Source organism: Condylura cristata, unplaced genomic scaffold (genome assembly GCF_000260355.1).
Source record: "Condylura cristata isolate star-nosed mole 26May11 unplaced genomic scaffold, ConCri1.0 scaffold00016, whole genome shotgun sequence".
NCBI classification, from domain to species: Eukaryota; Metazoa; Chordata; class Mammalia; order Eulipotyphla; family Talpidae; genus Condylura; species Condylura cristata.
In genome coordinates, this window is record NW_004567117.1 from 11,075,157 (window position 1) to 11,097,670 (window position 22,514).

At 35.7% G+C, this 22,514-nt stretch overlaps 2 protein-coding genes across 2 annotated transcripts in view; one reads left to right on the forward strand and one right to left on the reverse strand.

The window, feature by feature from the left end:
- Positions 1-19,665, forward strand: part of THOC1 (THO complex 1) — a 33,323-nt gene extending 13,658 nt beyond the window's left edge. The window contains exons 10-21 of the mRNA XM_004683773.1: positions 1,336-1,444; positions 2,510-2,641; positions 7,495-7,595; positions 9,553-9,619; positions 9,817-9,867; positions 9,958-10,028; positions 10,422-10,517; positions 11,239-11,304; positions 15,299-15,382; positions 17,907-18,054; positions 18,816-18,891; positions 19,261-19,665. Of these exons, the coding sequence (XP_004683830.1) occupies positions 1,336-1,444; positions 2,510-2,641; positions 7,495-7,595; positions 9,553-9,619; positions 9,817-9,867; positions 9,958-10,028; positions 10,422-10,517; positions 11,239-11,304; positions 15,299-15,382; positions 17,907-18,054; positions 18,816-18,891; positions 19,261-19,556 (1,297 nt within the window). The 3' untranslated portion in view covers positions 19,557-19,665. The remainder of the gene's footprint in view (positions 1-1,335; positions 1,445-2,509; positions 2,642-7,494; positions 7,596-9,552; positions 9,620-9,816; positions 9,868-9,957; positions 10,029-10,421; positions 10,518-11,238; positions 11,305-15,298; positions 15,383-17,906; positions 18,055-18,815; positions 18,892-19,260) is intronic.
- Positions 19,666-20,690: 1,025 nt separating this feature from the next.
- The window catches only part of USP14 (ubiquitin specific peptidase 14 (tRNA-guanine transglycosylase)), a 33,380-nt gene continuing 31,556 nt past the window's right edge, over positions 20,691-22,514 (reverse strand). The window contains exon 16 of the mRNA XM_004683774.2: positions 20,691-22,491. Within this exon, the coding sequence (XP_004683831.1) occupies positions 22,343-22,491 (149 nt within the window). The 3' untranslated portion in view covers positions 20,691-22,342. The remainder of the gene's footprint in view (positions 22,492-22,514) is intronic.

A 22,514-nucleotide genomic window follows, 5' to 3' on the forward strand; every position in this document is an offset into this window, starting at 1 on the left:
AAAAAAAAAAAAAAAAAAAGGTCAGTAGAAACCTCTCTGGTGGTGCAGCAGGTTAAAGCACAGCACTGTGAAGCTGTCCAAAGCTGCTATAGCTTGAGTTTGATCCCATCTAGGGAGGTGACTCACATGGCGTGGCAGACCTATCTTAGCCTACCTGCTACTCCTCTCAGCAGTGTATTTGCTCTCTACCCTGTCTCTGGTGAATCCTTCCTCCACACCCTGCATCACTGGCCTGTACCCCAGTTCTGTACTAAAAAATAAATAATTTTTTTTTTTTCAAAAAGGTCAGTATTCATCACTATTGGATTGAAGCAAAGATCCATGTGTTTCAAATACTAGCAGTTTCTCTAGCAAAGTTAGCATTCTTTTATGAAAATTGCTAACTCTGCTAAGTTAGTTACCTGACTTAACACATAATTCAAACCTTTATCATCTGGGTAAGTCCCAAAACACTTATAAACCTCTTGTAAAATCAAATACATAATATCTGTGCTATTTTCCATATTCACAGAGAAAAAGAAGAGGGAAAATGATAATAGTTTCCCAGTAAAACACCCAAAATTACCTCTCCCTTTCCAGAAAAATGCCCAGCCATACAGGGTCTTCCTGAAGTGGGATCACTGAAGCCTAAAAGCTTGCCAAAGTCTAAGGCACCTTCTGGCAGTAAACTGTAGGAAAGGGTTTCTGAAACAGTTTCAGAAAGTTGAGATGACAGATACCACACCAAGAAAACAGTGTTATTATTATCCTCCCCACATCTCTCATCTATATGTCTCTTCTAAATGCATCTACATCCCTCTACATGTCAGACCACAGGAACAAGAACTCTTCTTTTTCTGAGCCCACCTACCTTCTCTGTTATCTAGTTTCACATGGCCTTTCAACTCTGCCCATCCTTAAGGGGTGCAGAGAACATGATACCAGTCCCTTTTATGGAGATGTCTCTGTAACAACATCTTGTCCCACCAGCTGTCACTGTTCTTTTTCCAGTAGTCCAAGATTGCTCTTATATCTATATTCTAGCAAGCAAATAGACAAAAATAGGTAAAACATGGCCACATTTAAGTGTTCAGAATACCTGCAAGAGGTTGTTGGAAACATAGTGTTTAATTCTGAATAATCGTTTAATGGTTCCACCATTGTAGACAAAAGTCTGTTTAGGTCTATGAGTACCTTGAAATTTTTTTATAAATATGAATGTATTTTTCTGGAAGAAAGAAGCCATAGCATTTTTCAGCTTTTTAGATAGGTTTTTGACCCAAGAAAAGTTAGGAGTACTTAGATGTTACTTAAAGAATCTAAATGATTTATTTCCTATAACATTTATTTTATTAGCTCCATTCCTATTGATTACAACCTATATAGAAAATTCTGGTCACTTCAGGATTACTTCAGGAACCCAGTTCAATGCTATGAGAAGATTTCATGGAAAACATTTCTGAAGGTGAGAAAAAAATCAGATCTATCAAAATCACAATATGTACTGATAATGGCAGCATAGTTTTCGTTATATAATTCTACTTCTTAGATTTATATACATTTTGCATTATATAGAAGCTAAATTAGAAATACAACACTGGTTTTGTGGACTAGCTTATATATTACTTGGGGATTTCAAAGCTAATAATTATAGCATTGGGTTGTTTTTATATATATATATATATATATATATATAGTAGATACTAAAGAATTTTTGAAGAATGCATTCTGTTTTTACTTTGTACAAAATTATTTCAGCTTTTCTACTAGAATAAGGGTCTATGAACTGTGGCCTTAGGCCGAATCCAGCCTGCCGCCTGCTTTTGTAAATAGTGTTATATTAACATACAACCATGTCCATTCCTCTACATATTTCTGCATCTTTTTTTGTGCTGTAATGACAGACTAAGACCATCTGAGCTCTATAGCCTAAATTCATACTGTCTTATACTTTACAGAAAAAGTTTACTAACCCCAGTTAATACAAGCATTTTCTGTATTTTTTTTTCTTATCTACTTAAAGATCAAGTGTCCTTTTTTGTTGCTTCCAAAAGGCCAAATAGGTAGCTCCCAAAAGCAGCATGGTATGTTCTGTGTTATTTTTTTAGTTTTCATTATGTATGTGGTATCTTTTGGGGGGGCTACCATCCAAATTCAGAGTAAGTAGTGAGTGACTAATCATCTTGAATTGCTGTTCAGTTGGTTAGGAGTTGACCTCATTGTTTTATTTATTTGCAGACTTTTAGCAAATGAAATGCTCAAGCATTTCTTCAAATATCACTGGTAAATTTCTATATACTCTTAAGATACTGCTCTACACAAATGGAGCCCTCTACACAAACTGCATCAGAAATCCCATTTCTTCAGGAATAGTTTCTTCGTACAGTAATCTTATACAAAATAGTTCACTCCTTTTTTGCTATCCTAATTTCTCTTATTTAATGTGCTTTAGAATATGTTTAGAGGAAAACTCTATTAACACACTGGGCACTAATGCCATATAAAACTAATTGATGTTTTTACATTTCAGTATTCTGAAGAAGTTCTAGCTGTTTTTAAGAGTTATAAACTAGATGATACTCAGGCATCAAGGAAAAAGATGGAAGAGTTAAAAACAGGAGGAGAGCATGTATATTTTGCAAAATTTTTAACAAGTGAAAAGGTATAAATCTTTTTTTGCTATGCATAATAAGCAATGATCTTTTTTCTTTTTAGCTGATATCCTTCAAAATGAAGTTCATTAGATATATTTCTTTTGAGTTAAAGATAATAAATACTAGCAAAATTCTGTTTCTTCATACAAGTAAAACTAATTTGATTTTAAAGATTGTTCTGCATTAAATCTGTTTTGTCAAATTTTTACTTACCTTCTGGTGAATATATTTTGAACTACAGTATTGATGAGATTTTGAGATGTTGGGGTTCTGTGAGCGAGGGTCCTGGGTTACCTGAGAAAAGTGGAAAGAGTTCCTTTTGCAGGGGCACACTGAGTTTACTAAGGAAAAGACATTCAATAAGCTCAAACAGACAAAGAATGCATTTTGAAAGGACAGGTTTGATTAGGAAAAGGAGGAAGGAAAAAGAGGCACCTGCATAGACAGAGGTGGATAGAGAGCTGCTGCTGCTGTTGGTGCTACTTCTCAAAGGAAAAGGTTTGTTAAAAGAGATGCCCTATACAACATGGATGGAGCTACAAGGGATGCTAGCTGAAATAAGTCAGAAGGAAAAGATAAAAAACCAGATGATGTCACTTATGTGAGCATATAGAGAAACCAAATATCAAGAAAAAGTCAAAACTAGCAAGCTCACCATAGAACCCAGGCAAAACAAATGGGAGGAAGCAGAGTCAAGACAGGGGAGGGAAGTGTGGTAATGGTTCACAGATGATGAGGGCAGGAGAACTATGGGACTACAATGATGGGGGGGGGGGAGGGTTACTAAAAAGTTATAAATTTAAAAATTAAAATAACATGATAATTTAGTTACCAATTATGTGTGTGTGTGTGTGTGTTAAAGATTTATTTATGCATATAAGGACTAGGGTGTAGGCCAGAGGTATGGAAGGTGAGAGATTCACCAGAGAGAGTGGGGAGCAGAACAGGTGAGTGCACTGAAATACACTGCTGAGGGAGCAGTGAGACAGGAGAGGTCTGCTCTGCCAGGTGGGTCACCTCCCTCGTTGGGGAACTGAACTCTTGTTGCAGTGACTGGCAATACCTTAATAGTGCTGAGACTTAACTCCTTGTGCCACCAGGGAGCCCACCAATAAAAGATTTTAAAGAGATGCTGCAGTTTTAGGGAAAGAACTGCCATTTGCCAGGGCAGGAGTTGTTTTGATAAAGTGTTCTTTTGTGGTGAGTCAGTTCCTTTGCAGACTGGAAAACTTCATTAATAATACAGTCCAAAGGATTTCCCATGCTTATCGAGTTTTCATTTCTGTAGCTGGTTTAAAAACATGTTCATTTTTTTTACCTCCACCTCCAGTTGCTGGCCTTGTGGAGCCTCCATCCTAAATTTTCTACTCTAAGCTTCCAACAGGGTTTTAATTTGTACTTAAAAATATTCTGTAAATAGTCATGCACTAAGACTAGATGAACTAAAGGAGGGGACGGCAAATACAGCTTACCACCTGTTTTTGTAAATGAGTTTTATTAGACCATTCTGCATTTATTTACATAATGACTATGGATGCTTTTGTCCTGTGATAGCAGAAATAATTAGTTGTGATGGAGATTATGTGATCCACAAATCATTTGCTAACTAGCCTATAACATAAATTTGCCAATTCCTAAAATAGAACAACATGTAGTTAAGTTGTATAAATTTAAAACACATTGTTGCATGAAAATGGCTTATTACAGAATATGTGTATTAGAGCTTCAAAACAAGTAAAATACCTCAATATATCATTCATAGTACAGCTGCTATCCAGTTATAGTATAACACAAGCATAAGAATCATACCCTCAAATACATGGTGTTATTTTTATAATAAAGTGATAAGAAAAGAATTTATAATAGGACTTAACAGTCATGACAGTATTTTAGTCTCCTAACAGCTGTTGCACAAGTTAAATGTTAGGGTTTCATCTGTAACTGTGTAAATGTTAGTTTAATATGTAACTATAACTCATGTGAAACTATGGGATACGAATGTAGTATTACTTAACTGCATTTTTGAAAACTTAAAATATAATTTGAAAATGGATAAATTGATCTCAGCTGATTTGTCAAGGACAATTTAACATTTTAGGTTTTGATTGATGAGAATGTTATTAGTATTTTGTTTCTTAGCACAGATTTTATAAATTTATTTTTTAAGTTACATTTATTGAAATAACACTGTATATAATTTGGGATGAGTCCATACCTCTACAGATAGATCTTCTAACACTGCCCACTACCAAAGCACCAGTAATATTCCACCATAGTGCACTGAGCCTCTTGCCCATCTTTGTTCCTACACTACCCTTCTGGTAGCCTCAGCTTTGCTCTGAGATTTCAAGGGTTTGTTTTGTTTCTGTTGGTGCCTTTGCTTTCTTTATAAATGGTGAGTAGTATTCCATTGTGTGTATATCCCATATCTTCTTTATTCACTTATCTGTCATTGCTCACTTGTTTCCATGACTTTGTTATTGTAAAGTGCTATAGTGAAAACAAATTAGTACAGATTTCTAAGTATTTTTGTATTAAAGTGATAGGAATGGGAAATTTCACTCTTTAATTTTACCAGGAATATTGTTTACATATAGAGGAATATAACTAAAAAAAAAAAAAACATGAGCCTTTTCATTTAGGGTAATGTGAGGGAATTTGAGGACTAAGCTAAAATGTGCAGTAAAAGCTAAGAACACTAGAAGACCTTTTTCCAAGGGGGGAAAGAGAAAATGGGGGGTTGAATCTCCCTGGGGGCCTACCACCAATATGGCCTGAGTTCGATCTCCAGCCAGGATGCTAACCCATATATGGCACAGCAGGCCTCTATCTCGCCCACTGCTCCCCTCAGCAGTGTATTTCAGTAGGTCAGCTGTTCTGCTCTCCATTCTGTCTCTGGTGAATCCTCTCACCCCCAATACCTCTGCCCTCCATCCCAGTTCTTGTATGCATAAATAAATAAATGAAAATAAATTTAAGAACATTTTTTGAAAAATGATACAAATTTTTACCGATTGTATAATATAAATGGTTTAATTTTTAAAATAACTCAAAATAGGATTTGGGAATATTTATTCTGGGGGAAATACAATTGAATATAATAGTTTTAGTCTGTCTTTACACTAGCTTTATAACCTTACAGAAAATTTTTAACTTTTTGAGATCTGCTTTTCCTAAGCATAATGTGAAGCACATAGTTCGAATTATCATACAAGTCCCATTCCACCTCTGATTCAAATTCTTGCTGACTCGCTTTCCATCCATTGTTTCTGTCATAGGAAATTATCTTCCAGCATAAAAGATAAATGCAGTAGAGGGGATGTAAAACCTAAGATAGATGAAGAGTTCATAAACATTGCTTAGCTACTATATGGATTCAATTCCAGTCTGTTTCCATACTTGAACTACTTAGGGTCTTTAGAGAATTCAGTATGTTGCATGTCTCAGAGTATTTGTACTGTTTCTTCGTAGTCTCTGACTTTAGGGTTGCTCCTCTTTTATTTGGTTGCTCCTGGTTTATTATAATTACTGCTCTTCCAGGAAGTCTTCCTAGAGTTACTTAGGCAAAGAGGTAAATGGTTAAGACTCTTGCTGAATAAGCCTACACTGCAGGTTTTATGAGGGAAATTGAGATACTTTTATTTTGAACATGAAATCTAATTGTCAATGGAATGTTCAAGTAGTAGTATGAGTGTACAAATCTGGAGATTAGGAAGGGACAATATGTGACTGAGTATAGATGTGGAAGATGCCAGTTTACAGGTGACAAAGTTACAGAACGAAATTTGCTCAAAAGGAAAGTTTAGGCTGGACAGAGAAGAAACCATCAAACATCACTGAATCCCGACAAAAACCAACTTTTGAGGGAGTAGAAGAGGATTGAAGAGTAGCCAGTGAAAGTGGAGAACTTTTAGAAAAGTATGATTCCTGGAATCTGGGTATATCAAGTTACATTTGCCAACATACAAGTCATTGGTGATCTTGGCAAAAACTTCCAATGGATTGTCAAACCAGATTATAGCAGGTTGAGAGGTGAATTGGAAACAGTGAGTATAGCTAGTTCTTTTGAGATGTTTTGCTACTCAGGGACAATATGGTGAGGATTTAGGATTTCTTTGAGAAAAGTTCTTTAATGCCAGTGGGAAGGAACTTGAAAGAAAGGGTTGAATTAACAGACACCAGGATAACTAACTGAAGGAACTCAGTAAACTTAGAGAGTATGGAATGTCCAGGTGGAAAGCACTACCTTTAGCAGTGAAGGTAGAACAAGGATAGGGATGCAGCTGAAAATTTCATTTTAATGTATTTTTCTCCAATTTGAAGGTGAAAGTTGTTACCTAGTTAAGAGTAGAGAGGGGTGATAATTGAAAGAGGTTGCTGTAGAGACTTAGAATAGCAATGGAGAATAAAAAATGACTGACAGTTAGATGAGTTTTAAGTGGAGCCAATGATACAATACGATGCCATCCTCATAGCTGTGTGAGCGGTAGTTTCTTTCAAGAAGCTAAATATAACATGCACTGACAAGTATCTCACAGCATAAAATTTTTAAGAAATCTAAATGAAGTTTTCACCATATCTTGGGGATCAAGCAGGAATGCCTCAGAATCAATGAGCTCTCAACAAATGTTTTAAAATAAACTTGTATTAATTTACCATTGGTTCATAACATTCTTAGTTTCAGAAGTGCAGCTTGATTATATGTTACCATACCCACCACCAAAGTTCTAGTGCCATTCACCTTACCAAAGAGCAAGTGTATTTTGAATTAAAATCTTCCATTTCTGTAATAGCATATAACCCTGTATCTTTAGGGAAAACCTGAATCTAAAATATTGTTTTGTGTGTGTTTTTTGAGTAGTTAATGGATTTACAGCTGAGTGACAGTAACTTTCGTCGACACATCCTGTTGCAGTATCTCATTTTATTCCAGTATCTCAAGGGGCAGGTCAAGTTCAAAAGGTAAGTTAATATGGGTAGTAAACAACTGAGAAACAGCAGCAAAAAGATTGTGAATGTCATATGTATCAAACTTTTTTTGTTTAAGGGTCACATCCCTGAAACCTTTTCTTTTGCATCACATTAGTTAATTGAGAGACTTGCTAAAGACACCAGGTATTGGAATATGTTTTAGAGAAAAAGTGTTGACTGTCTCTACTCTCATTCTTTCTTAGACTTGTCCAAACCTAATTGCAAACTAAGCCAATAATACTTCTCACATGAGATGTGGCAGTATCTGGTACATTAGAAGTTAAAGAAGCAAAGCAAATCTTTGAAGTTATAATTTCTTTGGGGTTTTACTAAACATAATCAAGACCTTTTATGTCTGTCTGAACACTTAAAGTCACCTATAGCATAGACCATTTCCTATTTGTCCTATTCTTAATTGACATAAATTTCACCATGACTTAGTAATTTTTGTTAATTATGCAAAAAATGTTATTCTTAGCCCTCCCTGGTGGCGCAGCAGGTTAAAGAAGCAGGTTAAAGAATAGTACTAAGAAGCTAAAGCCACTTCAGCATGAGTTCAGTCCCCAGCCCCAGAGGTGATCCACATGGCACGGCAGACCTCTTCTGACCCGCCTGCTGTTCCCCTCAGCAGTGTACTTCATCAGTCTGCCTGTTCTGCTCCCCACTGTGTCTCTGATGAATCCTCTCACCACCCCTGCACCTCTGGCCTGTACCCTAGTTTTGTATGCATAAATAAATAAATCTTTTTTTTTTAAATGTGATTTTACGCCTACTGGTTTGAAATCCCATGTTCATCACTAGCTGTGGTGTAACGCTTTCACAACTTAATTGTTTTCAGGCAATACATAGCAGTCATTTAAAACAAAGGTTGTGATTGGTGTTCCATTCACGTTTACCTCATCTTTAGGACTGAATGTTGAATTCTGTTATAAAGATAAAGCACTGTGCTCCTGTCTGCCACGGATGTTGAGTAAAGCACAGTAGAAAGATCAAGGATTATGGAACCATCCTAAGCTTGACATCAAGCTTCATGGTCTTGAGTAAATCATTAGCCTCTGTAGTTTTATAGGAATGCATAGTCATTCTGAGAGTTAAATGAATGACCCCCAGGTGCTGATACATGGTGTCTATTGAATGGTTATAAACACTTAAGTGCATAATGGGAACTGAATTGATAGCAGTTCTTAAGTTTTGTTCTGCCTTCAACCTCCTCTAGGGTATTATTTTAGTCTTTGTATTGTGAATGTATTTTAAAGGAATGTAGCATGCCATATAAAAGTGCATCAGGATTCATCCCACATTAAACTTATTTTAGGAAACATTCACTGCTTTGTTTATAGTTACTAATGATTACTTGAATGTTTTATTTTCCTTTTAATCTTGTGTTCAATTCTGGCCCTCTTAATCTTGAAGATGAAATGAAGGAACTTTCACTTAAAATCCTTTTATTTGTCAGAAAATGAAAGCGTATTTGCCAAGACACTAGGTTTAACACACTGATTTGGAATGCTAGAATTTCATTCTATTCTGCTGTCTTTTATTTTATTTCTGTAAAGTCTAACTAGAGGGATCCTTCCCTTACATAAAATTTGTTTTTAGGAAATGTCATGGCTCTAATCATAATTTTGTCTTGTTCTTACAAATGCTATATACAACTTTTCACAGCTCTTAGATATTTGGAAAGCTGGAAGGCCTCAATCTTGTAGTAGTGTCTTGTTTTCACTGTTTATTTTAAATACAGCTAGATAGAGACTATGGATTAAACCAACTAAATCTCTAAATTAAAAAAAAATCTTCTCATTTGTGACTGTTGTTTAATTTTGACCCTGTTTATAGCATGTTAAACTTTATCAATTACATGCATTGCTATTTTTAAGACCTTACATACATATCAATGTTGAATGCTTATGTGGTAACTCAAGTATGCTTTTACTGTTTTCTTTCCTAGTTCAAACTATGTTTTAACTGATGAGCAGTCACTCTGGATTGAAGATACTACAAAATCAGTTTATCAAGTAAGTTCAACATGCAACAAACCTATGGTTGAACAAAATGGAAATTTAGAATTTTCTTTGTTTCAGCCCCAAATAGGAAAATAAGGATAAAGTTAAGCTCAGGTACAAGATCACAAACACTTCTTGGTTCTCTGCCTACAAACCACTCCTATGATGCAGAAAGTTGTGAAAGCTTAGTATATTCTTTCTAATCACAGCTACTATCTGAAAACCCCCCCGATGGAGAAAGATTTTCAAAGATGGTAGAGGTATGTATTTTATATTTACTTAGTCCTTTTAGCACTAAATGTACTTCAAAGTCTTCTACTAAGTAAATGTGATTTCTTTGTTTTCCCCAGCATATATTAAATACTGAAGAAAACTGGAACTCATGGAAAAATGAAGGATGCCCAAGTTTTGTAAAAGAAAGGTAAATATATACTCATCTTAAGCTTTATGTGAACAGAATTTGAAAAACAGTGTGACATGATTATTTTACATTATATATTGATATATGTATTCATATAAAAAAAGATAAATTGACTTTGTAAAAACCCCGACACACTGATATAGCTCTCTTTGAGTTTTTACCTTGTTTCAAGGACATTTATTCTAAATTATTGGGGGGGAGAATACTTTATACCCATTCTTGTCATTTGTTCACTGGTTTGCCATTGTTGTCTTACATGTGATGACTGTTCTACAATAATATGAAGCTTTCATCTTTTTTAGGAAGAAAATAGTAACTAAATTTTCTTTTACATTCAACAATCTTCTATCTGTGCTGTCCATTTGTAATTCCAATGTGTTTTGTTTATCTCAGAACTTCAGATACTAAGCCAACAAGAATAGTACGGAAGAGAACAGCACCAGAGGACTTCTTAGGGAAAGGACCTAACAAGAAAATTCTGATGGGAAAGTAGGTTAACTTATCTCCATCTCTGAGCTATTAATATTACAGCTGACCAGTTTTTGTGTTTTTCCAGCTTTTTGTGTTTGACATGTACAAAAACTAAAGCAGACCATATCCTTATAATGTGGTTTCATATAATTAAAGCCACAATATGGGTTCATGCAACTGGAAGACAGACAACTTTTCATTGTTTCCTTCCAGAATTTATGATTGTAGGCTATCTCATTTTTTCCATGTCAGAGATAAACACATTGACTGTTAAATTGTTCATTCTTGTGATTACAAGGTACCATAATCCTTCCATTTCTGTAACTTCCCAGTCAGCTATTCATTGGTTTATATTATATTGAATTTTTAGGAAAAAATGATTATTGATAAATATATACAATGGCACATGATTTTTCCCTTGTAAAACCTGGAGATGTGAGTAGAACAGGTTTGTAAATCACACCAAAAAAAAATGACTTAAAACAAGAGGGGAGATATTGTCATAGTTACATAGTTACTAGCTGAGGGGCTACAGATAAAATTTCCAGTTTTAGAACCAAAGAACTTAAATTTTGACTGCCACAAGCACAGAAAGACACATTTTGTTAAATACCAAAAATTATGAAGAAACTAAAATATATACTATCACCATCCAAATATTCTTTGTATTTTCTCTTCGATTTTAAGACATATAAGAATAGTATCCATAAAAATAAATACTTATGCATCTGTTTTATAGTGATGAGTTAACAAGGCTTTGGAATCTCTGTCCTGATAATATGGAAGCCTGTAAATCAGAGACAAGGTAAGTTTAAAATTATTTAAAATGTTTTTCTCATATCTTATGTAGAGTAAAATGGAGCCATTTATCAGCTATCATCAAAGCTCAAAGTTTAAAATTTATTGTGGTTGACTTTGGTACATATGACTTTCCCTTGTAAAACTTAAAGATGTGGATAGAACATTTTTTAATCACAAAAAAAGAACTCACAAAGCAAGAGGGGAGATACTGCCATGTTTACTTGTAGCTGAGGGGCCATGCATATAATTTCCAGTTTTAGAACCAGAGAACTTAAAATTTGACTGCCACAAGCACAGAAAGACAGAAAGGCCTGCACAAATTTGTAACTCAATTTAAGATAAGACCCTTGAAGTACTATACTATCATAAAAGATTGCGAGTAGGAAGAGGGGTACATGCTCACTGACACAGGAAATAAGGAGGCTTAATCTACTGCTTCCCAGGAGCAGGTAGAAAGGCAAATGTATAATGAGAACATATAAGAATAAGCAAGAATTGCTCATGAAGTTTTATATTTTATAGTTTAAATTTATACTAACAGCAGCATAACAGAAACCTCAAGAAAAGAGGGTAAACTAAATAGCCACAGGCTGCTAAGAATTTCTGGGGTTCACACCTCAGCCTAAACCACAGAAGGATCTTACAGAGCTAAAGAAAATTTCACTACCTAAATATAAGCTCACAACCTAAATAAACATTCAAGAGAATGAATACCAGGTATAAGAATTAGCAGTTAGAACAAGCAACAGAAGTTAGCCACTTCACATAATAAAACCACCAGATAAAGATTGTAAAATAAGTGCATTAAAGATAATTAAAGGCATAAAAGAAGGAACTGAAAATAAAAGGAATAGGGCGCTATTTAAAAAAGGACCAAATTCGAAAAAAAACCAAAAAACTAATGTATACTTCTAGCAATGGGAGGTATAGTCACTGAAATTATAAAACTTATTAGGCAGATGAGATACAGGTCAAGAAAGAATTAATGATTAAGAAATACAGAGGGGGCCCTCCCTGGTGGCGCAGCGGGTTAAAGCACTGCACTGAGAAACTAAAGCCACTTCCGCATGAGTTCGATCCCCGCCTGCCCCGGAGGTGACCACATGGCGAGGCAGACCTCTCCTGACCCGCCCGCTGCTCCCCTCAGCAGTGTACTTTGTCGATCTGCCTGTTCTGCTTCCCGCTCTGTCTCTGGTGAATCCTCTCACCCTCCGCATCTCTGGCCTGTACCCCAGTTCTATACAAATAAATAAATAAATCTTTAAAAAAAAAAAAAAATACAGAGGGGTCAGAAGTTAGAAAATATAAGCAAGAGGAAGAATCACAGAATTACGAGGTCCAAGTATTAAATAGAAAATGAGAAAAGATAATCTACTAGTAACTGGAAAAGCAGATACAGGTCACAGCTGTCAGCTTCACACCTAGGAAATTGACTAATTTTAAAATGCCAAGATTTTTAAGAATTATGATAAAAATAATTGGCCAGTCTACTGTTAGAAACCTATCAAGTTATGCCAATTGAGAAACAATTTAGCAGTATCTGAAGTTAAAAGTTACATACTCTTCGGGTTTAGAAATTCCAGTTCTGGGTAGATTGGTTATAAAGAAATTTTTTTAAACTAAAACTTCAGGGGACCCTCCATGGTGGCACAGTGAGTATAGCACTATGAAACTAGCTGTAGCCACTGCAGCACAGGTTTGATCGCTGACCAGGGAGGTGGCCCATAAGGTGTGGCGGACCCCTCCTGACCCACCCGCTGCTCGGTCCTTGGTCAGACTGTCTGTTCTGCTCCCTACTGTCTCTGGTGAATCCTCTCACACCCCATATCTGTGGCCTGTGCTCCAGTTCTGTATACATAAAGTAAATCTTAAAAAACAAAAACTAAAATTCCAGGTTGAGAATCACTAGCGGTTTGTGAAATCAATTTAGTGGTAGAAACCTGCCCCTTTTCTTATGAAGTAGAGAATACACTTTTTTTTTATAATAGTTTATTTTTACATCATTTTGTACATTTTTTTTTTCATCTCAATTGTAATCCCCGTGGGCTTCCCATCACCAAGTCACCCATGTACTATCACCATAGTCCATTGCACTTCTCTCACCCCCACCCCCCTTTCTGATCCCATTCCCCACTCCACCCCCAAAAAATGTCTCTGGTATATATAGGTTGTTCATTATTATTATTTTCTCGCCTGGTCCATCATACTCCTGCTATGAGCGAAACCATCTGGTATTCTTTTTTCTGGCTTATCTCACTAAGCATGATCTTTTCCAGCTCCATCCAAGTTGCTGCAAAAGACATGTGTTTTTTTTTTTTTCAGTTATTGAGTAATAGAAAAATATACTTTCATCAAACATTAGCTTATATATGATACATTTCACATACTTGCATTTATGTATTAGCTGGCAGTATGAATAGTTTTCTAACTGGCAACTAACTGCATTTTTAAGTTTGAAAGCTAGTGTCTAAAGAACAGGTACATCTGCACAAGACAGGTATTTTTAGAATGCTCATTTAGCAGAAAGTGGGAAAAATCACTTAAACATCCAAAGAATGGAATGGAAATGTGTGGTTGTTATGAACTGCTATGTATATGACACTAAGAAATAAGGGTTTGTCAACAGACTTACCTCAGAAAAAACTAAGGTTTCAGCAGGATTCCATTCATAAGCTTGGAGAGATTCACAACAAAAAGATACAGAAAAAAAAGTATACTTACTGTTTTACAAGCATGAAAATAACAAATTCTAAAGAATGGCACCTCTAGGGAGACAGGAGAACAAGTTAAGAAGCCTCTTTCAAGCATTTTTTAAAAATTATTTAAAGATTTATTTTATTTATGCACACAAGAGCTAGGGTATAGGCCAGAGGTGTGGGAGGGTAAGAGGATTCACCAGAGAGAGAGTAGGGAGCAAAACAAGGGGAGCACTGGGCAAGGTATGAAAGGTTCTGTGCCTTGAGTTAGCTCCATGACCAGAGATGGAACTCTAGCTGGCGAAAGCTTCATAGTGCTGAGACTTAACCCCTTGTGCCACCAGGGAGGCCCATAATTTTGAAAGTAACACATGGTGCCTTTATAAATAAGGCCCTCCCTGGTGTTGCAAGGGGTTGAAGTGCAGCACTCTGAAGCTATCTAACATGAGTTTGACCCTGGGCCAGAGAGGTGACCTACATGGCATGGCAGACCTCTCCAGTCTGGTCTGTTGCTCCCCTCAGCAGTGTATTTCAGTAGACCTACCTGTTGTGTTCCCCACTCTGTCTCTGGTGAATCCTCTCACCTCCTGCACCTGTGGCCTGTACCCCAGTTCTTGTATGCATAATTTTAAAAAAATCTTTTAAAAAAATTTGTGAATGATAGTCTGGTTGAAATTTAAGTGTGAACCCTATTTTGTCTAGTGTGATGTGTATATTAGAGTGGTAGTAAACACAAGAAACATTTACTGGCACCTAATGTTTATGTTGCTATATGAAAGTCCTAAGATTTGATACTTTCTCTTTAGAGAGCACATTTTTCTAGTTTTGGTCAAATGTATCCATAACACTGAGCTTTTATGTATTTGCTTGACTATGCAAATTTTACTTCTAAAAACAAAATTAAGATAGTTAAAAACCAAGCATTCATAGTAACAATCTAAAATAAACTCAAAGTTAAATGTATGAAATCTTACAAATTTTTTCTGCTTATAAACTTTGTCTTAATTTGCCAGTGACATTCAAATGCTATGAAACCAATTGCAGTACCCTGTGACCACTAGCAGTCACACGCTGCAGTATATGACACAGTTTACACTACCTGGTATATATTATTATATAGTATACTGTCACACTCCCCTTTGAGACAATTAGTTTTGAGTCAATTACTTTCAAATATGAGTACCTAAGGAATGTAGCTGTAGCTTACAGGTGGGTAACATCAGAATTGTTATGTTGCTACCAATTTCAGTATTTACTATTAAGAATACACATAATCTTCACTAATTACTTTGTAATACCCAGAGAATATATGCCAACTTTGGAGGATTTCTTTGAAGAAGCCATTGAACAGGCAGACCCTGAAAACATGGTTGAAAACGAATATAAGTAAGTAATGTTCCTCAGGAGCTAATTTACTTTTTCTCTTAGCATTTTTTCCATAGGAGTTATATGTATTCTATAATCCTTATTAGGGGGGACAGTTGATACAGTAACACTTTTCCTCTTAGGTAAGTGTATTACCAAGTTTATCATACATCTTGATTGCAATGACCATTCATAACTGCCATAACTTAGGATCATGCTTGTTTCAAAAAAATAAAGACACATCCCTCTTGAGCCACCTCTCCCTCTATCCCTTTTCTCTCTTCCCCTTCAGTGTCTTCCAACAGTTCATAATTAAACTGCTTTCATTTAAGCCATATCCTCACCTATTGTTCTTTGGTCAGGTGTTTCCTTATCACTCGATGCAAACAGCTCTTAGCCCATACCCCACCCCCCACCCCCCAATCTCAGCAGCATTTGCCGGTTGATCTTGCCCTCCTTGGATAATGTTTCCTTGACACCCATCTTACTACACTCCCCTGCTGTTCTTTTGCCTCAAACTGCTTCTACCTCCATTGGTGGGCGACCTGACATTTTTGAGTAACTTCAGGACTCAGCCTTAGCTGCTACTTTAGTTGGTGCCACATAGCCCCATGGTTTTTAGAGGCATTATGGCATAGTAATTGAAGGACAAAGGTCCTCATGATGCTGTGTAGGTTACAATCCGAGGACTCTTGTGACTAGACTAGGATTAATTTAACCCCCCCACTATCTGTTTTATGTTAAAATAGTCAATATACCCATTTCATGGGGTTACTCTGAGAATTAGATAGAATTTTTCATGTTGAACTATTTGACATCTAGCATTCTAAAGTGTGTGACCATGTCAGTAACTGGAGTCGAGTCTGCCTAGTTCTCCACCTATCAACTAGTGATCTTTAAAATAAATTCACAAAACAGATCTGCTTAAAATTTTCCAGTAGCTACAATACCTACCAGTTGGGACGAATCCTGATTCCTTACTAGAGCCTAAAAAACTATATCCAGCTCTGACCTACCTTTCCGACCATATCTCCTCCTCTTTACGATTTTCTTTCTGCTCTAGACATGCTTCTGTTCAATTCAGGCCTTTATACATCACCTTTGTACTTTTATTTTTTTTTCCCCTACTATCCTGTTTCCTTTGAAACATCTGCCAGGGCAACTTCTCTCATGGGTTACTTCAGCTCCCTTACTAGAAAGTTCCTCAACGCTGTTTTTTTCTTCAAGAAATACTTCGCTGCTTTCCCTCTGTAATGCAGTACCAGTGTATTTCTTAGCACAAATCATCTGAAATTCTCATTTCTCACCCTTATCGCTGTCAGAATTTGTTTTACACTTGTGTATCAATGATTGCTAACACATCCATTCCCCATTTCTATGTCAGGTACTCCACTCCCTCAGCACCTATCCTATGTGTCTCTCCCTTTTTACTTCCATTTTTCAGTAAAGGGAACTGAGGCAGAGAGTAAATAATGTACTGAAATTCTCAGCATAGAAGTCCCAAAAGCCAAGAAAATCACTCTGACCCTAGCTGCCCTGTACTTAACTGCAATGTAAGAATACCCTGAGTGTTTAGAGGACGCTGTGGTTCACAGTTCTCAAGGGTCAACTTCAACAAGTATTTGTTGAATAAATGCTGATTTATCAGTTTGTTAAGATTACATGCATTCATTCTTGAAAGTAGTAGTTCTTTAGCATAGGTTTAAGAATGTGAATGGTATCAGTTTTGTAAGATTAGAATTAAACATGTCAGAAAAAGACACATTACCATTTTGGGCAAAACCTGGTAACCTGGTGTGAATTTGGTAAGAGTCCCCACTGTCTCAGAGTAGCCTTGCAGCTGGCCAGTATATCTCAGGGATGATGAGACTCATTTATAGGCATTCCTACATACATCAGTTGCTACTCAGAAACTTAAGGGAACTTGACAATGACTAGCAGAAGTTCATAAGAGGAAAGAAATGCTTAGGAGATTTCTAAGGCTTGCCCAGTTCCAGATAAGTATCTTTAGAATTTTTTTTAAGGTTTTCCATTTTTTAACCTTACTACATACCACCTATTTTTTTGAATTTTGGGACATTTTATTCATTGAGATTGAGTGTGAATGATTTAAAGTTTAGGTGTTACATAAATAGTAAACCAAATAGTTAAATTTACATGATCAAAACTAAATAATGAAATTCACTCACTGAACCTAGTGAACCTATTACGAGTTTTTCTTTATTTACTCTGTATATTTAGGTGGATGATCTGCACATAACAATATCTAACCAGTACAGGACTTACATAGTTGATGTTAAAACCCAAAATATATTTGTTGCATATGAACCAGCCTTTTCAGACTGTTGGTTTCTGCAAGTGAGCTGCATACTGCAAGGTTCTTTAGGAAGGATCAGAATGAAAAGAATGGTGCCTAAGCTATATACCTTAGAGTATACAATTTCACATGAAGAGAAATACACTAACTAGAAGGGAATAAAGGAACAGACATCATTAAGGAGACTGATATCTCTTTTTTTTTTTTTTTTGATATCTCTTTTTATAGGGCAGTGAACAATTCAAATTATGGTTGGAGAGCCCTCAGATTATTAGCACGGAGAAGCCCTCATTTCTTCCAGCCAACCAACCAGCAGTTTAAAAGCTTGCCAGAATATCTCGAAAATATGGTAATAAAGCTAGCCAAGGAATTACCAGTAAGTAATAAAGACCAAATTTTTTATATCCTTTATTCAGTGTTACCTGCTTTAAAATTATTACCATTTTGAGCAGAAAATTGAATTTATGTAAGAAAACTATGGTCCACCCCCAATGCCATATTTTAAAATGAAGGAAAAAAAAAACCATTTGAATACAGAGATTAAATTGATAAACTTTAATGACTTTTTATAAAGTATATTTTTATCAAAGTCCTTAACTCTGGAAAGCCTATTACCCACCTGTAAACTCAAGCATGAGTTTTTCCAGTTTGCCAATATATTGTATTGTTTATTACTAAGAAGTGGGGCAACTTGGGCCTTCTTTCTAGTCTAGTCTCTTTTCCTACGTAGTTTTCTAGTTATTGCTTCAATGCAATAATGTATAATATATAAAAAGTATCTTGTAAACTACTCAAATTAAGGACACAGTTGCTACCCCCTCCCTGTTTTTCCTAGAGCTTGTATTTATAATTATCATATGCTAAATATTTGCAAACCAATTTACCATGTTCTTGAATGCACCCCGTCTTCCTAGGTTGGGGGTGAGAGGGGTCTTCCAATTCTGAAGTAGTCTTCCTCTGTCTGCTCTTCTCCAGGTCCCATTGCAGTTCTTAGCTCACATTCATTTTTAACACTCCTAAGTTTTTTGCCCTATACGTGGGAGTCTAACCACTCTTATCTAAACCAAAGCGGTCTACCCCCAGTACTATAACTCTAGAAATTGGCATATATTTTAATCACACTTCATATTGTTTTAGCCTCCTTCTGAAGAAATAAAAACAGGTGAGGATGAAGATGAGGAGGATAATGATGCCTTACTGAAGGAAAATGAAAGTAAGAACTGAATTTTCTTGGTTATTTTACAAACAGAAAAGATTGGGGTTCTTTCAGAGATATGCTATTTAAGGTGATATAGCTGTCAACACCGACCATTTATCTCAGCTTTACTTCTTAGAGTGTGGATTTAAGATATTGCTTGACAATAATTTTCTAAATATTTTATACAGTAAAATGTAGACTTTGATTTAAGAATGATACTCATCCCAAGGAGACTATAAAAAGGAAATGTTTTACATTTAAAATAAAACTTACTAAAAGTAATATTTCAGAGCCCCCCCATAAGGTCTCAGTTTTGTTGTATACTCTGAATTGGGCAGGCCCTGCCTTTTATACATAATTACCTTTCCTTTGTTTTCTTTCTAGGTCCTGATGTTCGGAGAGACAAACCTGTAACAGGGGAACAAATAGAGGTATTTGCCAACAAACTGGGTGAACAATGGAAGATTTTGGCTCCCTATTTGGAAATGAAAGACTCCGAAATTCGACAGATTGAGTGTGATAGCGAAGATATGAAGATGAGAGCAAGGCAGCTACTTGTTGCCTGGCAAGATCAAGAGGGAATACATGCAACACCTGAGAATCTGATTAATGCACTGAATAAGTCTGGATTAAGTGACCTTGCAGAAAGTCTAACTAATGACAATGAGACAAATAGTTAGCTTCTTTCTTTTTTTTCTTTTTTATTAAAACTGTGATAAGATTTTGTTACCAAGCAGCATTTCATAGAGGTCCACTGGTTTTGGTAAACAATAAACATTTTTTATAACAGTTGTACAGTTCGCTGGTGCTCCAAGAACAACAGAACACATACTGGCTCTTAGTAACTGACCTCATGGTTTGAGAGGCAAGTAGGGATGGACTGGGAAAACAGCCAAAGTGACCTCAAGGTCATGTAATATATATTTTTGTTAAATATATTTCTAATAAAGTCAGTAAGTGCTATTAAGGGAAATGGTGTTTTCCTAGGATGTGCTATATACCAAATTAGTAGTTAAAAATTTGACTTGCTACTCTACAATTCCCAGGAAGAGTGAGACTTCCTGAAACTGTCACTATAGTCTCACAGTCTCACTCATACTTTAAATCAGAGGCTTGGCAAACAGTGGTCCATTCAGCGTGCCTTTTTTTTTTTTTTCCCCATAAGTAAATTTTATCAACTCACAGCTATCCTCATTTATGTAGTAACTATCTATGGCTCCTTTCACACTATAACAGCAAAGATAAGCAGTTGTAACAAAACTATATGGGCTGTAAATCTTGAAATAGTTACTGTCTGTACCATTACAGAAAATGTTTGCCAAACCACCAACTTTCAAAGAAATGAGGGGCATTTAAATTGTTAAAGTAAGGATACCTGGCTCAGAGATTTATGAAGTTCAAATGCTGTGTGGGTGAAAACATCCTAGAAATACCAAAGCACTATGCAGTAATGGCTGGAGATAGATAATACCTTCTATTTTTTTCCTGATCCCATATAAATAACATACTTTGGGGCTCTTAAGATTAGGTCACCAACGTTTTGAATCCTTGAAAAGAATATAATTGCATACTACACTATAAATGTTCTTGTTTAGGCTTAACTTCACCTGCTAGTCCAACCATGATGCTCTAATATCGAAAGGGCCTCAGCGCTAGTTGCACAGCATATAAGGCACACTCAGGAATCAGACATTATCTTGCCTACTTTCCTTTCTCAAAGACTATATATGTAAGGTCAGATTCTAAAGATGCCTTAATTAAAAAAACATAAAATACCTTTGGAATAATGCTTGTTTGAAATAAATCATATTTTTTAAATTAACTAAAATTTTAGAATACTGATTCCATATAAGATAGATATAAGTTGTTTTAAACCAGAGAATTATCATTCTGTAGCTAAATTTATGTCCTCAAAATTATTGAAACCAAGTAAGAATGGATTTTTAAAAACTTAAAGTTACTAGCATCATATCTGTAGATAAAATCATTACAATTCTTACAGTCTCATCTTTCCCATTGTATTCTGCACCCTCCCTCAAAACAAAGAGTATTGATTGCCAATAGTAAGAATTTAGCTAAGGAAGCTACTTACAAACATTTCCCTGTAATGATTATCTAATATCCTTCTATTCTCAGATTACACCATATTGTTCAAAGTGGAAAATGGCAACTATTCTCTAGGAATCTAAAAGTTACCAGTATTATGCTCTGCAGAGCACTGAAAGAGCATAAGCAAAGATGTAAGATTTCATGATAATCCCCAAAACTTTATTATAAAATATTGTGAAAGTCAGAGACAAATTAGCTTAATATTCTATTCTTTCTCTACCAATGTAAAGCTCCTGAAACAGATGAGAAATTAATCAGAAGATATTAAATGTAAGAAACCTACCATACTGAAATACCTTGTATTCTTGGTATTTCTACCATCATTGTAAAAATTGTTATTAAATTGAGAATCATTAACCTTTTGGGAATTGACAGGACAGTAAAAACAAACACAAACTGAGCCAAGGGACAGATGTGACTGACAATATTGCAATTATTATCCAAAGAACTCCCATTACTTTTACAAGTATTTTTTTTTAAACATTATGATGCAAGCAGGCAAACAAGATAACATTTTTAAATGGATGCTTAACAGCAAATTATGTAAATCTGCACAAACTATAGTATTAAACATACCTATACTTCACTGAAGCTCCAACACTCAATAGATAAAAGACTTGAGGTCAAAGCTGTTAATCCCTCTTATAGTTTTATTATTAAATATCCTCATTTTCTAAAAATAAGCAGCCAGAGCTTATCAACAAAATTTTAAGGTTGATTACTACAAAACCATTGCAAAGTTCAATGTACAAACCATAGTACATCAGAGAGACAAGGTAATGTATAATCATATGTACTATTATTGATCACAATTTATTTTAAAGTCATGAAAAGCCAGCACTGTCAGGCTGGGTAAATACTTGATTGTACCCATGTTCCATGGGATATGGACAGCAGCACTGTTACACAATGAGAGCAACGCTTACTTCGTTTCCACCTTCCTGGCAAAATCTGTTAGATAAGGCAAAGGATGGGCAGCTACTGAATGGTGGTTTAAACCATGCAAGAACAACAACAAATAATCGAGTAGTAGGTGTGTAATAAACATCTGATTGCTGAATCTTGGACTGAAAAGAGCAGAGAGAAAAGTTGTCCAGAAGATTCTGACCCAGAATTTTAAACAATGCAGAAACTTTTTAAAAAATCATTCTGCCACCTAATACAAGACAGCACAGTCAAAAGGTATTTTCTCTCCTGTAAGTTGTCATTAGAGTGGTTTGCTTCTACCCGCTTTCGTCCGATGTGAGGGGAAACCTAAAACCATGGAAGCATCTTCCTCTAAAGCCCTAGATTATAGAAAAGATCAACAAATAACATTTATTTCACACCTAAACATAAATAGCTAAAATGAACATTACTATTCACTTTCCTCTTCCATGATCTCAACTCTGCGAGGGCCATATAGTAGAACATAAGCTATATGCCAGTCTCCGCCACCAGAAAGCCGCAAGATATCTTCTGGTGTCACAATGCTGACCTTATCGTCATCGAACTTAATCCATTCATCTAAAGGTTGAGACAAAAAGTAA